At 38.6% G+C, this 17,967-nt stretch overlaps 1 protein-coding gene across 1 annotated transcript in view; it reads right to left on the bottom strand.

The window, feature by feature from the left end:
• Positions 1 to 17,967, bottom strand: part of FMNL2 (formin like 2) — a 1,741,163-nt gene that overhangs the window by 229,083 nt on the left and 1,494,113 nt on the right. The window contains exon 14 of the mRNA XM_044074902.1: positions 4,197 to 4,500. Coding sequence (XP_043930837.1) covers positions 4,197 to 4,500 — 304 coding nt within the window. The remainder of the gene's footprint in view (positions 1 to 4,196; positions 4,501 to 17,967) is intronic.

Below are 17,967 nucleotides of genomic sequence, written 5' to 3'. Positions count from 1 at the left end.
TTTCTCATATTCAACAAGAACTTTCACTGTTACAAGCTTCTCTTTAACTCCCCTTGTGACCCTACTTTCATTTTAATTGTTCCCCAGTTTCTCATGCATAAACATTTGATGAAACTGAGGACTTGTATTGTTTCTCCTATTCAGGTCTTCGGGCCCCTTGCAGATCTGTTGCCTGTGTCTAAATATTCCTCATATTTTGTGCAAATCTTCCATTGCAGTGTACCATGTCCATCTTATGCCTGCCTTCCCAGAAGTACAAGAGCATGGTGCTGTATGTAGAATGCAATGACACCATTAAATTTATGTTACCTTCTTGCACCTTACATGTCCTGTTGTAACAGACTGCTAATTACAACCTCCTGTTCAATGTCTTCAGCCACAGTACCTTTAATAACGATTCAGCGCTCTGCCCTGTACTGCTGTAGCAAGGGTGGGGTGAATGAGACATCTGCCCTGGGCACCAATTTGCAGGGGAAAATATCATTTTTTAAAAAAGTTTTAAAGCTCTCAAGTTGTCAATTAAGTGTGGCACATTGGTGCAGTGGATAGTGCTGTTGCCTCAAAGCAAAAGGTTCCCCGGTTTGATTCTCAGTTAGGGTGCCTTCTGTGCAGAGTCTACATGTCCTTGCTATGTCTGAGTGGTTTTCCTCTGAATAAACCGGTTTTCTCTTATATTCCAAACACATGCAGTAGGTCGCTTGGACACTCTAAATTGGCCATAGGTGTGAGTTTGCATGCAACTGTGTGGTGGGGAAGAACAACCACAGCAGGCCTAGCCACTCGGCGGTGTAAACTTTGGCTCTAGATAATTGTCACTGTTGAAGTGACACCCTGATCCCATGTGCAAAAATGGGAAAAAGGGGAGTGGATGGAAGCTGCCACTTAAGTGATTGCAGTCCCTTAACACAGATTGTAAATTGACAGACTGTCCACATACAATAAGAACAGAAAGTTTACAAGCCATCAATGAGTGTCTGTAGTGGCACTGGATGTAACTGTGGGCATCAAGAGGGAGGGGGGCACAGGTTGGTTGTATGAAAAAAAATCATTAAATGACCGCACAACTCCCAGAATGCCCTTAAGATATGCAATGGCCCTGGCAAATACCAGTCCAGGGTTGAAGTGGAGTAGCTGGTAGACCCAGATGTGGAGCACTGGGATAGCTGTCTGGATGAAGAAGGGGGCCCAAAAAATACAGGGTCTCAAAGTCCAGAAGAAATGTGGAGAGAAAGACTGTGGGTAGCCTGGTATAAAGGAAAAGCCACATTTTGGACTTCAAGTTCAGTTGTGCTCATCAAACAGAAACAGCTGTCTGCAAAAGGGAGCTCATAAACAGAATGGGGTGCAAATATAAGAGAAGTTTCAATAAGAATAATCAGTTTAAGAACATGGTTAAATTGTGTGAATCCAGAGAGAATTTTATTTGTATTTGGTAAGCAGAGAAGAGCAATTACCCACATGCTCCATATGATCCACATGGACCACGTTCACATGCAGCCAAGGTGTACTTTCTAGTTAACAGACTTGCTCGGGGTCACATAGTAGGCAAACGGCTGATGACGAATTGAGGATGAGGCACAAAGGAAGCAAAAAGGAGAGAAAATTATTGATAAGCCAGAGAACTGCTGGAAGAAGTTACTGATGAGGTAGCATACTGCAGGAGGAAGGGATTGATAAGACAGGATACTGCCAGAGGAAGAGACAGATGTGAAATTATAAGCCTATTTGGTTGAGGAGTTTGATTACTGAAAGAGTCAGTAAAAAGGAACTGCTGTCTATGTCTTGGCAATGAGGGATAAAACCCTGACTACCATCCAGACATCCTGGGTTTGATTAGTGGTTCAGATTTAGCAGAAAAGGGTGTGGAGAGGAGTGACAAGTAAGCACCTGCTTACCATTCTCACAGGGGGGGATTGGAATGCTCACCTGGGGCATGCATTCTGCTTTAAAATTCCTTCTATTCACCATAGACTGGAACACAGACACTTGCTTGCAATGGGGCAGAACCTTTTGAGGGTTATGTCATTGGTGGAAGTAAGTGACATAACCTTGCAAAGGTCCATTTCATGCCCGCCTATTGTGTATCTATGTTCTTGTGTGGAGAGCATCTGGATTCAGAAAGCAAATTCCCATGACACCTGCCTGTTTGACACTGTATCATGATAACAGAGGCATACAGATGGCTGGCAGGCTATAGGGATGGAAGGGGAGATGAAAACATGCATACAGACAGTCAAAAAAAGAGGTCACTAAACAATATTAACAGCAATTGAAGAGCTGGATAAACTACATGAGACAAGGAATATTTCTTGGACAGAGGCTTCCAGAACTGTTACTGCAGTACCTTTGTCACAAACTAAAAAAACAACTGAACAAATTCATTCAAGTACTGTAAATACTGACGTGACCTCTTTTTGTGTACCACTTTGAAATTTAAGTGACCCAATAAGAGCAGTCTTGCAAGTATCAGACTTTCTCTGCATTAGAATCTAGCTGTTGGCACAGAGGGTTAAGGCTGTGCACTGTAGTTCCTGTGGTACAGGGTTTGATTCTCTTAGCCCTCATTTGTATAATGTGTGCCCTTGAGCAAGTCACTTAACCGGACAGCACTTGGGGCAACAGGGAATTTTGTCTAGGCTCCTCAAAGGTTCCCCCTGGACTGCAAGCTTATGCAACTATGAACCAATGAGTTTTCTACCTCACAATTAAGTTAGTTGAGTCATAGATACATAAAATCTCTCCACGTGGGTTGAATACTGGGTGTAAAAGTTTAAAATACTGAGCCAATACTGGATTTAAATGTTAAAATAAAGAACTGGGTTGTATAGTGTACAGCTACTAACTTGTAACAGTGCAGGTACAAGCATGTCCTTATCTGAAGTTTCTAATTATGAACAACATGACCGTATCACAAAAGCAGATTAGTGACTGTTGAATTTCAGCAGGAAATGTGATAGAACTGTGAACAGAAGTCTGTGAGGTTGTGTATCAATCTGGATGAGATGATTACTGACCTGGCTCAATACAGGTCTTAACACGGACAGCAGATTAAGACAAATAGTTCACTTCCACTCCTCTTCTTGCTGGAGCTTACTGGCACCTTCACTGCCTTTCTGCAAACTGAGCTCTTAACTAGGTCTTCTAACATAAAGTGTCTTCAGAATCCACAGATTGTGACCATGGACTTCAAACTTGTACACTACTCAGAGTGTTGAGCTGAAGGCAAGGCATTGACAATGCACAGTATTATGTGGGAAGCTTGCATTGTTTAACCTTGAAGAACGAGAAAAAAAGGAGTCATTCGTATCAGGAATTTTCTCTGTAAACTTCAGTAGAAGGTTGACATATTAGTAGATATGCAAAAAGGAGCCAATAAAATGAGAAGCTAAGGTTTGAAGCTGTTTTCTTACATTTGTATAGTCAAAATGCACTTTACCCTTAGTCAGTAAAGAGTGCTGTACAGGTCCTCACTAGTGAGCTTTCTGATTGCAGAATTTCTATGAGACTTTGTGCAGAACCAGGACAATGACATAAGAACTGGACAGTTGAGAGAATGCTACCACAAAACTGATAAAGTTAGACACAAACTCACGATGATTTCCTCAAAATGTTTAGGGAACATTCTAGAAAATGAGAAAAGCTTACTAGGATCACTGAAATTCTGAAGCAGGATCCTAAGTGTGAAACTGCATGCATGTGATTAAGATTACATGCATATTTAGAGGACCACAAACATACTGATACAAGGCCTCATTAGAAATGTAGGTGCAAACACAATATAGACACAGAAGTCTTCCAAAACTGTATGTTAATCTGCTGACACCAGGAGATTTAATAAAATGTCTGTTATAAATGTATACCATCTAGTTCCTAAGCTTTGTTGTAACTTAAGGCAGTAATAGTCACATTTGCCCTGTCTGATGAATTGCCTTTCCATGGCATGTGAAAACGAAGCTCAATAATTACTTGATTATATATCACAAAAAAACCCCCAGCATTTAGACAAGGGTAGCTTTACTAGACTCACTGAAGATGCTTCACTTGGCATGAACAGGTGCCATCAATGTTGTCGCTAACAAAGGATTTAAGAACTGGTCCTGATGTTGACCTTAGCTAAATACAAAGCATCAAGGTGATGTAAGTTATTTTGCAACTTCATGTAGTCAAAAGCTTTTATTATCGTCTAGGCTTCTTACCTGTGCCAAGTGACTGTGGTAATGGCGGTGGAGGCGGTGCTAATGGTAATGAAGATTCAATGCCACTACTTTGGGCAAAGTGAGACAAAGAGATGGCCTCAGAACCAGATGAGGCAACTCCTGAGGACAAAATGGGGAGAATAGAAATATCTCCATCCCCCTTCTTCTGGATTTTGATAGTTCCTTGTTTCTCCAGTTCATGAATTTTCTTCTCAAGATTAGATTGCCTTTGAATAGCTTCATCTTTTTCTTTGACAATTTTACGCAACGTGTGGACTTGTGTGTTAGCATCCTTGTAAACTTCCTGTAAGAAAAACACAAAAAATTAAATCATTGTGGCTGACTTTAACCCGATGTACATGATCGCAGGATATGGGAAGCGGTGATACACTGAGGCATTACTAAACAATGTTAGTCCTTTCCAGTAAGAGTTGCCTTAGGTATCTGATTTGACAGTAATACACAGGTAGTAAGCTACGCCTTAAGTATCGCAGAAGAATTCATATCCTTGCTAACATGAGCATATTATACATTACAACTATTTCCAGGTGAGCAGAAAGGACATGCCTAAAGATACATTTAATCCAATCATTTAAAGCATTAAAAATTACAGTCACCAATACTAAAAATTCATTAAGTAAAAACACACTACCACATGCTGGCAGTTGTCATCCAAAGCATATTATATGCAACATAACTAAATTACAGTATATATGGAGTGGGAGGCTGTCCTCATCAAGCAGGAAATGTTTATATTGTACAGAACCAAATTTATGGACAGTTTGCCTTCAAGAAGATGTATAACCTGTCAGAAAAGAATGGAGCCCTCACTATGAAACAGGAGTCCCACATTAAATAATCAAGTATCACTGGACACAACAGATTCTGCCCTTCTGAGCTGGGAATTGCTGGTTGAAGGCTTATTGTGCCTGCTACTGTGAATTGTTTCTTTCTGAAATTGGTACACCTTGTTTGCTGTAGCATAGACTAGATTCAGAATGGCTGAATCTACCTCTGTTTGTATAACTTGAACACTAATCCAGGCCATTTTTTTGGAGAGGGTTCCCCTGCACCCTAGTGGTAGGAGTGTGCGTTTAGAACTCATCTGATTGAAAGTTGCTGGAACAGGGCTAAGTTTTGAGCTTTTTTGTTGGATAACTGGTTAATTTGTTTAAATCAGTTTGCTCTTGTTTGCTGCTGTTATACTTAAGTGTGTATCTGTTCTCTTGTGTTAAATTGACCTAAACAGAGATTAAATATCTTTAGCATAGACTGGTTACAGGTTTTGCTGTATCCAGATCTGTTTGTGTGATTCATGTGTTTCCTGCTATGCCATCTTGTGTTGGCTGGAGCCTGCCTGCACTTAGTGGGAGTACATGAACTGGTTGGAACTAGTCTGGCACAGGGTGCTTAGCTAAGAGTTCAAGGATAAGGGTTGATTGGTCAATTCAAGTGTTTCTATTTTACATTCGTTTCTATGTTACTAAAACCCAGTATTTGCATGAGTTTGTACTTGTTTGCACATCACACACCACCACTGCACTGTTTTAACCCTTTGCAAGGTATCTCAGCTGCATTTTTCCCTTACCAGCACTCCTGTGTAAGTGAGGCCCTCGCTTGCAGCTACTGTATTGATTTTGTCCAGCCCTACTCACACCTATAAGTAGTGTCCTCACATAATACCCACTCTACTATCCCTGACCTCTCTTCCACAGATTCTGGCAACCATGGATGGACAATTTCCTATGGTTTCTCCTGCTATTCTAGTTGATATGGGCAGTGTAGCAACTGCCTTATGTATATGGACAACCCTCTACTACTACCACCTAGGAGCACAATATGTGAGAGATGCAATTATATTAAGAACCTAGAATCCTTGCTGTCTGTGCAAACACTATAAACACCACACCTCTAACACCACCCACACCTGTACAAGACACTCCTACATTTGTGGAGGTTTTCAACAAAAACACACCTAAACAAAAGGGATCTCCAAAGCAAACACACACACGCACATCACAAACCGCAGCACAAAGCATCACACATAGTACACACTCCTGTGTCTCACAGCCTCTAAGACCCAGCCACAAACCCAACATACTAGTCATAGGAGACTCTATCATGAGACACACAGATGTGCCCCTCACCAGGCTAGGCAAGGGGAAAGTCACAGTAAGTTGCTTGCCAGGTGTTAGAATCCGCCATATCATGTACGCACTAAAGTCTCTTAACAACAGGTACTGTTATGAATCTGTCATAGTCCATGTTGATGTGAATGACTTGAGATGAACCTCTCTGGAATATATGAAGAGAGACATGACTGAGGTCACTGAATATGTGTTCCAGGCAGGTATGTCCCTAGCCTTAAGCAGCATCCTACAGTCACCCAGAACGATGCTGCAATACAAAAAGAAAATGATTGACTTTAACAATTGGCTTGGTTTATGGTGTCATTCCAAGAGGATCCAGTACCTGACAGCCTGGGAGGCCATGACTGACAGACCATGATGCTTTGCCAGAGATGGCCTTCATCTATCTCCCCTGGGCTTCAGGCTTCTAGCAAAGGCTCTTGCTTCCCCCATAGTGCATTTTTTAGGCAAAGTCATGAGCACAAAATTACCAACATGAAAAAATCTTCTAAATGAAATTTAAAGGTCATGCTGCTAAACGCTAGGATTCTTAGCATGAAACTGCACTCATTGCAAGCATTCCTTGCCCTGGAGGATGCTGACGTTTTTGCAGTCATTGAAACCTGGTTCAAAGCTACAGAGAGTACCCCAGCCTTACCAGATTACTCATCCTACCATACATTCAGACCCCAAATGGAGGGCTATAAAGCTAAAGGAGGTGGAGTTTCAATATTTATCAAAGACATACACACCTCCAGGCTGGTCAAACGGTATGATGCACAGGACACTCCAAGTGTGGTTAACTGTTGAAAAAACATCTGTTCAAATCATAGCTAGCTACAAATCCCCATCCATGACTCAGGATGCCCACTCCACTTGTCTGGACTTACTTGAATCCATCAAGATTCAACCCTCTACCCTGATACTGGGTGACTTTAACTACCCAAACATAAGGTACTCTGTGCCCCCTTTCCAAACAAGCCAACAATCGTCCAGAAAACATCTCCAAATATCGATTTCTGGCATGTATAAGTTGTGTAATTCACTATATATAATCTGATCTTCAACATATCCCATAAAGAGATCAGCATATATTGGTGCAAAAGAGGCACCCATCGCCGTACCCTGAATTTGCCAGTAACATTGGTTTTGGAAATAGAACACATTCTTGGTTAGAACGTGTTCCGCCATGCAGATTAACAGGGTGTTAAATCCTGGACTATAAATGTGGTATGCTAGTATACAGTGATGTAACATCTAAAGTACACATAAGCCAATCCTGTTGGCTTTTGTTAATTTAATAACTTTGTGTTTACTTCTTGAAATTGCAGTTTCTCTAAAACCCATATCCCCCAAATATATTTTTACTACTTTTTTAAGATCTTCTTTAAACTTATCTCACCTTAACTCTATCTCCCAAGATTTAATTCCTGCCCTCTCAATGTTTCTCATATCTTCTCTTCTCACCAATTAAAAAAAAAAAAAATGTTTCTAAGTAAAGCACCAGAAATCTCAAATGCTCCCCTTTCTCTTTTATTCCTGTACTTTGATACAGCAGTTTGGGGCTACACATTATGATATTTAAAAGGGTTAGGCCAATTTTTTTTAAAAGCTGCATACTTCTGAGTTACACAGGTCCAGTTTGCAGTGTTGGGGGCTGGAATAATGGTTAAATTGTTTAACGTATAGGCACAAAGTACAGGGTTCGAGTCTTATCGCTATATGGAAATAGGCTCAGCTTAAAATGGCATCCTCAATATTAACCATCTGCCTTTTCCAAGCATGATTACATCCCTACTCCTTGCTCCATTATAACTCATAGACATCTTCTTCTTATAACCCATCTTTATTCATTTACTATGCTAATTCTGCAAAACTACCACTTGCGGCTTAATTTTGAAAATATATCTTTTCACGGGACTGGTCAGGTCATTTAAGGTCCAATACAGAATACTTAATTTACCAGCTGTTATAACAGAGTATCTTGCAGTACACACTTGCCTTCCTTAACTTCATCTCACAGTGCCTTAGAAACACCCAGACTACAGCTCTTCTTCCAAGCCCTTTGTGCATTGTTTGTCCTTTTCTTCCTTCAGCTTTTGCATTCTCATTGCTCCTTATCATCATTCAGCTTAATTACATTTCCTTTAGAGCTTTATTATTTTCTGCAGACCTGCTGTGCCTTACAATGTCCTTTTTTTCTATACACAGAATCTCCTAGTACTTGTCCACTCTTACTCCAACATTTAACACACAATCCAAAAAACCTTAACTCTCCCCACTGCTCAGAAATGGAATTTTAACTATGTACACTAGACCCCTTAAACTTTCTAAGGTGACAGCTTTTCCTCCTACTTAGATGCCTATAATCAAGCCTCAGAAACCTCACAATATGGCATTTGGTGTTACACACACAGACTAATGGGCCTTACATTCACCTTCTCCATAAAAGAATGACAGTCATCTCTCTCCCCCTTTTTTCTCAAAGGTAACCACAGAATATCTTGTTTGCAGCAAACCTACATACATATTCTTCTGATGTCTGTGTTCTCCGTGACCTACTCGATGAAACACAAACACTCTTCACACTGGAATCATCTGTGAGACGTATACAGTATTATTGCCTAATGCTCACTGGCAATATACTCAGAGCTCCATACTGTTTTCCCAGACTCCCACTTAAAGTGGCTAACCTACTCTACAACTACCTCTTCAACAACCTCTGTCCCTCACTATACTTTCACTACATTGTCTCCGTCCTACTTCTATTTTCATTTATACATACATATTGACTACATCTCTGTTACCCCTTTACACCTCTTCTCTCTACCAACATCAGTTACTCTTATTTCACACAGCATTTCCCTTCTTTACACTCTCAAACTACTCTTATGTTTCCCCTAGTGCTGTCTATCCTTCCTTTTTTCTATTCAAACAATTAATCAAGATTGTAATAAACTTCCTCCCTGTTACCTTGTAAATATCTGACATCTCTTTCACTGCAATTTTTTCCCATGTATATTTTTAGTTATATAAAAATTCTACTGTAATATATTATTAATTATTATATACCTTGAAGCTTTTCTCCCCGGGCATCTGCTGAAATGGGATCCCAGGACTCCAGTCAGATTTTTCCAGTAAACAAATGTCACATAAATAAATAAATAAATACATATATAAATAAATGTATTTATTTATTTACTGACATTTGTTTAGTAGAAATCACTGACTGGGTTTGTGTACCCATTTTCAATGGAGGTCTGGGGAGAAAAGCTCCAGTTAAACGCTTTACGTATTAAACAGTGAACACAACAGGGTTACAACTAACATAATGTAGTTTGCTAAATAAGGTTTCATTATTAAATGAATAAAGCTCTTAATCAATACTTTACACAGTTAATAGTAGAAAATACTAAAGTATTCACTGTGTTACAGATTTTATAATAGAGTATTGGTAAGAATACTTCCATTTTTAACACCTTTATTGAATTATCACTTAAGACATGAGCAAACACGCATTTATATAAAATAAAACAAACCATGTTAACATTTTCACAGTGTCAAACATTATACATCACATACATTCGTTTATACAATCATCAACAATTCAACATTACATACATTGATCAATTCCTGCCTTCCCCTAAACCTCACTCCCCCTCCAAAACATTATTTTGCATATATTGTGTCCACTATTTCCATTTTATTCTATGTAATTTGTTCCTAACCTTTCTAAAGATTCCACTTCCTGTTCTTTTATCTCTGTTACAATATTTACTACTTCAAATACAGCTGGTTTAGACTTTGGTTTCCATTTTCTAGTTACTGCTTTTTTGGCAGCCACCAGAATTAAATATAACAAGGCCTTAACTATGTCTAGGCAATTCAGAGACTGTATCTCAGCTCAAAAATCATTTTGTTACACCCATTTTGAATAGTTGCATTTTTGGTAAGAACAGTTAATTTAAGAAAGGGCTTAAGAAAAGCACACTGCAGACAAAAGATGATATGGTGCAGTACAAGTTCCAGTAATTTTTAGAAATGACAAACATATGAATTAAAGGTGACGTTAGATGTGAAAGTGTATAGATGTTGTTTATAAGGAGACACGTTTTAGTGGAACACTAACAATGGTATTTAAGTGTATAGATAAAGGTGAGGAGTGAAATATTAGTGTATGTGGTAGTGAAGAAGTTCAAGGTAAGGGTCATGGGATATGGGGAAAAGTGGTGACAGTTAGTCTGGTTTGTAGAAGGAACAGATCCATGATTTGGTTAAAAATTCTTTTTAGTCTATGTTAAAAGGCTAATGGGTCGCAGTTTGCTCTGATACTTAACGGTAGGCTGTTCCGTGCTTTGGCTCCAGTCTAAGACTAAAGACTTTGTTCGGCTGATTTATTAGGTTTATATACAGAGAAAAGTGGTTTGTTCTCTGATCTAAGGGATCTTTTAGAATGGTAGCTGTGGAGAATGGATTTCAGTGCTGGACAGGCAGTGGGTTTATATATGATTTTGTGGGCAGCAATGAGTTGTAGAAAGCTAAGACGGTGTGGGAATTCTGACCGCTTGAGAGACTATAGGGCATTGAAATGGTGGAGATATAAGGCTGCAAATTTAACAATTTTATTATAACATGATTCAAGCTTTGTTTTTAGCGAGCTATGGAGATTGGTGAGAATAGGGACTCCACAAAGTAGCAGAGGGTAAGAGGTATGTTGTAGCGAGGGTAATTTTGGAAGATGCACTTAGAAAATGTTTGAGCCAGTATACAATCCCCAATTTATGACTTTTTTGTAAGTTGTTCTAGATATGAAGATCACGTTTTAGATTTTCATCTATAGTCACACCTAAGGATTTAGTATGGGGAAGTATTACAATTTCTATGTTATTCTGAGAGAGGAAATTTGCTTTTCTAGTGTGTAAAGAGGATCAGTTTAATGTTAGGGTTAAGTATTAGTTGTGAGTTATTACGTCAGGATTCTATGGATGTGGCAGCCTATTGGGTTACCTGCTGAAGGTGTGATAGATTACTTGAAGAAAAGATAATGGTAGCATCATCTGCATATTAGAATAGGGAACCATGGGAGGAATAAGTATGGAGATTGTTGACAAAGATGTTAAAACGGAGGTGGTCTTGGATAGATCCTTGGGGAGCTCCAATATTGTTTGGTAGGTAGGTATGATGAGAAGGAGCCTTGTCATTTTACTGACTGCTGTCTATAAGATAGATAACTAGAAAACCATTGGATAGAGAGAGGAGAAATACCAAGGAGAGTGAGTTGGTGGAGTAGTTTAGCATGAGAAATAGTGTTAAATGCCTTTGACAGATCAAGAAATAGTTCTGAGATCAGCTCAGATATTGTAAGCTGCTGAGGTCTTTTTTAGGGTAGTATTGCTTTAAGAATTAATTGGTGTAATTGGTGACCTTTTATGATTAGGGTTACAAATACTCTGTGCTTTTTTAACACAGTGGTTCAGATGCAGTCCTGTATAATGGTTTGGATGAAAACATTTACCTGTTTTTAAGTGTTAAATAAAGAATAGTAACTGTTTTTAAGTATTAAATGGTTGGTTGCTTGTATTTGGAAGGTGTTTTTGGTTCTTAGTTTTGGATTTACCTTCCATGGGCCAATTGTTTGTCAGGTTTTTGTTTTTTTATAAGTTGACTAATATGGACTCTTTAGTCATTTTGTCTATGGACAGTCAAACAGATATGTTTGCATTGGTGGGAAACCTCATGCTGCTTATTCAACTGCTAACTCAGTAGTTTTCTGCTTTGATTGAACTATGTGGTCTGGGTAGAAATACTTCTGGTTCAGCTACCAATGATGAACTGAATTCTACTATTACACCCGCGCAGAGATGTCATATGGTTCCTGTGCAACTTCCTGGAATCAGGTATGAAGAGTGCAGAAGCTATACACAAGGTGGATTGTGGCCATTCTAAGACTCATATAATAACATAGGTAATACAGGAGATTATCCAGCTCATGTTCAGGACTGGTTAAATGACAAATGAGAATTTAATGTGGAAGACCAATGCAATGGGAATGTTTCCTTTGAAAAAAAAAAAATTAAAATTGTTTGAAAACAAGCTTTCCAGGTTTTGTAAGCTTCAACTTGAGAATGCGTACTTTTGGGAATGTATTAAAGTTCGAAGTTTGCAGAAGCGTTTATGTACTTGGAAATATCCAGCTGGGTTAAAAGCAGATGCTGATTTACATAAGCAACTGTTAGAATTATTTGACAGGCATTGATGTGAATTCATGGAACTTCTTATGAAGTCCAATGCTCATGAAATGGACATTTTGACTACTGAAATTGAACATATAGACTGTTGCTTAAGGAAATACTTGTTATTTGATATATACTTGTAGAAATATAATAAGTTATTCTCTGATATTGACAAAATGAGTACAGAAATTAAAAACAGGAAAGAAAAAAGTTATTGAGAGATAAATATGACTATGAAAATGGCAAGGCTTACCCCCAGCCTAATGGTAGCCCAGTGGAAGTTAATAATTTACAGGACGACACTAGGGAGGTTGGTATAGTACTTTATGAAATAATATGAGACCAGAATGATTCCTTTGAACAGCCCCCTTTAGATATACTATACCTCCAGTATGGAGATCTAATAGGCTACTGAATCAGGGAGATTCAGTGGTGGACCACTGGACTCAAGTCCCAAGTATGTGGGGACAAAACTGGGGTAGAGTAACGAGAAAAATGACTCATCAGATGAACAGGAGGTAATTGGTCCTACCATTATTTTTAATACTAACAGAGATTTTAAGATCTATAATTACAGTGATGTTTTATTGGATGAACAATGTGCCAACTTACTTGAAAGGAGCCTGAATTTTGGGATTCATGTCATATGATTGCACGATTAAAACATTGAACATCACTTCAGTGAGATGAGAACATCGGATATCTTAATCATGTCATTGAAAGCCGACATCAGAGAATTTTGCCACATCGAATAGCAATAGTTGGCAATTGCTGTGATTTTAGCATCTTACTTGTTACTTTTGGTATGTATAACATGATGGGAGTAAATATGTATGTATATTCCTTCCAACTTATTCACAGCTGTTGATGAACTATTGCTATTCAATGCGGTGAGATTCGCAGATGTCGGTTTTAGATGATTAAGACGTTCGATGCTCTCGTCTCGATGAAGTTAGGTTCGATGTATTAATCATTCGACCATATGACAAGCATCTGAATCTTGTACCCTGTAAAAGAGCTAAAATAGCTGACTTATTGATAGATTTAAAATTTTATACTAAAAAATTAAATTTAGCTAAGTATTTTAAATGGGCAAGGCAGGTCAACTACACAAATTCAAATTTTTATAAAAAGCGTGTTTTTAATCCACCTTTAAATCCTAATGTGCAACTTTTTGAAAAGATGTGTGAAATGGAATTTAAAATATATTTAATAAAAGTAAATGTAAGATTTTTCATAATTTAAAAAGTAAGGAAAAAGATCTGCTCACACAAGTATTCAATGATAGATCCATTAGGGCAATGAAGTTGGATTAAGGTGCAGGCTTAGTGGTATGGACACTCTGGATTACATTAATAAGATGGCTATGGCATACAGAGCAATCCAAGACCCAAACCTAATGAACTTGCTGCATATCCATAAGTCAAACAGGACTAGGGCTACCTGTTCCAGGGACATAAATAATGGCCTGTGACTTAAACAGGACATGCTGGAGGGACAGATTTATCTCCCAGTGACTGCCGCATCTTTGGAACAGGCTACCAATTCATGTAAAACAGAGCACCTCTATGACACTGTTCAAGAGGAACCTGGAGGAATGGATGGGACACCGTAAATTCTTACCAGGGATAAAGCCCACAACCCTCCTGGACATGGGCAGTCATCACTAAATGCAACCTTGGGTATTGACAAGCATTTCTATGGTATTACATTGGGATGAAATGGCTAGGCTTAGAATGACCTCCAGGTCAATAGCCTAGTAATCTCCTATGATCCTATGACCCTAATCTTTTAAGGGAGGATACTTATCCAGAGATCTCCATTAATAAAGTTAATATTTCTTACTTGAGAACTGATCAACATCTTCATGGCATTAATGGTAAGACAGACTGATGTGGATTTGTACAATGCAATAAAAATGATTATTAGTGTTTATTATTTGTTTATATGTTTATTAGTGATTATTAGTGTTATACTATACCTGGAATTTCTGGTATCCCCAAAATTCATAAAGATTGTGCAACCTATACTTAATGCTACTAATTCTAAAACATACCCTTATATTTTGAAGTACTGCGGTGGTGGTGCTGCGGTAGCGTTGTCGCCTCACAGTAAGACGTTGTCCTGTTTGATTCTCAGCTAAAGCGTCATCTGTGTGGAGACATGCGTGAATGGGTGTACCTTCGTTGAAGGTTGTGCATCAGAGCTGGCAACTTGGTATGTAAAAATCTACTGCCAATCATTAGCGGACCGGAGTTCCGCTGTGGCAACCCCTACTTGGAAAAAGCCAAAAGACACAACAACAACCCTTATATTTTGAAGAATTGGTGGGACTTCCTTATGAGAACTGTGCCTTCATTGTTTGAAGAAAGTCTCATTTTTGTGACAACTGATGTCAAGGATTTATTCCCAGTTATTTCCCATCATACTGGGCTTGAACGGTTCTCAGAATATTTAAATTAGTTTTGTGATTATGAGAATCAAGAAATCAGTTGTAAGGCCAGTATATTGGAAGTTGGGGTGCATAACAACTTTGTATTTTTTGAGGGATACTTCTATCATCAAATAGCTGTAGCTATGGGGGCTGCTTGTGCCCCCATTTATGCTAATATTGTTATGGCGTATTGTGAAGAGGATTTTATATCTAATTCCCCTTTTAGTGAACATTGGAGTCAATATGTCCGATTTCTGGATGATATTTGTATTTTTTGGATTTGCAGTTTTTGACTGTGGTCAGGGATACAGATAATAGGCAAAAGGTGGCTGGAATTTACTGGAGAAAACTGGCAAAGGAACCAAGGTATTGGGAGTAAATAACTAGAAAGGGAAAGGTAATAAAATAGGAAGAGGGCAAGAATTTATTTGGACTGCAGGCTAGAGATTGCCTTCTCTAGCGAGGATTAATATCAGAGTATAGGCCAAGAGAAAGAAATAGGGGGCTCCTAAATGAAAGACCAGCACTGGTAGACTTTTTAACAGAATCTAGAACATAAGCTGCAGTTTAAAAAGGAATAATTAGTAAAGCATATAAAATATTGCATGATAATTATAAAAATCAACCAGAGGAGCTTAGAAAGGAATGGGAAGAGAGACTGGATAAGCATGTCACAAAGAGACAATGGAGGGATATATGTATATCTCCCAAATATGCAACAATGTCTAGAAGATTTAGGCTCTTTGCCTGGAAGTGTTTACATAGGTATTTTTGTAGCCCAAGTAGACTCCAAAGAATTTTTCCTCAGGTGGCTAGCAAATATTGGAGGTGTGATGGACAAGAAAGAGGTAGCTGGGAACATATTTTTTGGAAGTGTGATTAGCTGGCAGACTTTTGGGATTCCCTGCAAACTGCTCTGTCGGAGATGCTGGGTCGGTGGATTGGACTGACTGGGGAGATGATTTTTTTGAGTTATGCTACAGAATCGGAATTGCCTAGATATAGTAAAGCCTTGCTGAGTCTAATTATGGTGGCTGCCAAAAAAGCAATTACTAGCAAATGGAAATCAAAGTCTAGACCAACTTTACTAGAAGTAGTAAATATAGTAATAGAGATAAAACAACTGGAAATTGGATCTTTAGAAAAGGGAAGGAGCAAACTACATAGGAAAAAATGGGAACTGTAGGAACAATATATGCAGAGCAGGAATGAGGTTTAAGAGGCAGGATTTGAATGAGCTATATAATGCTTAACTGACAATGACCGGATGGTTTATAAGTAATGTATAATGTTTAGAACTACAGTTGTTTCAATGGTGTCTGTGATGTAAACTGTAACTAAAGTTGCATGTTTTTTGTTTATATAAATATAAGATTGCCTTTGTCATATGTGTAAATTTAATAAAGATGTTTGGAAAAAAAAATAGTTCAGTAGAACAGGTTGAATTTTTGGATGTGAAATTATTTAAAGATCTAAACAGAAAAACCTTTGTTTGTGTTATCTTCATAGGTTCATAGAGTAGTACTAGGCTAGCTGCCCTTTTTTGGTCATTTTTAAGCCTAGCCAATTACCTTATGTGAGAATCAAACCTTGCACCTTGTGTCCATAAGGTAAACACCTTAACCATTACGCCAATCTCCCACCCCTCTGCCTCAGAAAACTCACTCTAACATGTTGCTGCATTTTTCTAGCTGTCACCCTTTGTATGAGAAAAATGCAATAGTTAAGGGGCAAATGGTTCATGCAGCTAGAATGGCATCTGAAGAAGGGTTATTTTCTGAGGAAAGAATGAAATTAAAAGAAATGTTTTTAGCCAGGGGCTACCCTAGTGATTAATAAATGAAACTTGCCATGAAATTAATAGAAAAAGAAGTTTGGGTATTTATGTTCCCCTTTTAGGTACCAATGTTAAATTTTCCAACCAACATTCAAAGGTTAGTAACGCCTACAGGGCAATTGCTTTGACTTACAATGTGGATTGTACAGAAATTAAAAAAGTGTTGGGTAAAAATTGGAATATTTTTGAACAGGGTAATGCACCCAGGATTGTGTATAAGAAGGACAGGAATATCAAAAATATGTTGGAAAGACAATGTTCCTGATGTGGGTTACCACAGAGGTGCATAAAGGGTACCTATAAGGGTGGTGCATGTATGCAGTGTAAATATAGTACGGAAGGTGATAAGGTTGACATTAATGGGAATGAATGGGTCAATAAGAAGGGCTACTTTAACTGTTGATCAAAAAGGGTTGTATATGTGGCTTGTTGCCAACTTTGCCCAGGGTTCTATATAGGAAAAAGTGAAAGAGCGTTTAAAGAACGTATTTATGAAACTACTCATGCACCAATACATTGGCCCAATGCTTCCTGGAATTCATCATTTCCAATGCCTTGGACCAGCTCATTCTTACCCCAATTAGAGGAAGCAATATCCTTGACCTCGTTATTACTAACATGGGCAACCATTGCTCTACACCAATATTCAATTCCTCCCTGGTTAGATCCAACCCTAAACTAATCACCGTGGAAATCCACATCTCACCCACACCCCCCGCAAAGGTAACCACCATGAAAAACTTCTCCAAAGCTGACTTTGGGCTCCTAAAAACAGAGGTGGCTAACTTCACGGCACCCATGTCAATGGAAAATAGATGCATGACTGCCGAATCATACACCAATGCAGTGTACGAACACGTACATGAATGCGTGGAACTAGCCATACCCAACAGAACCAAGAAGCTCTCCTCCAAAAAAAGGAAGCCAATCTGGTGAGTCCTGGCTACTAATAAAGTCTACAATAGAAGGAAGAAACTGTTGCAGAAAAAGGTGAAGTCCCAAGACTGGAAAAACTCCCTTATTAGCCTCAACAAAAAGTTGAGATCCCAAATCAAAACTTCTAAAGTCAGCTATGAAGGCAGAATTGTGGCAGACACTAAAAACAACCACAAAGCCTTCTATAGTTATATCAAGAATT

Source organism: Protopterus annectens, chromosome 6.part0 (assembly GCF_019279795.1).
Source record: "Protopterus annectens isolate FY-2018-M chromosome 6.part0, PAN1.0, whole genome shotgun sequence".
Lineage (NCBI taxonomy): Eukaryota > Metazoa > Chordata > Ceratodontiformes > Protopteridae > Protopterus > Protopterus annectens.
Note: the sequence above shows the minus strand (reverse complement) of the source record. Positions and strands in the feature narration are given on the sequence as shown.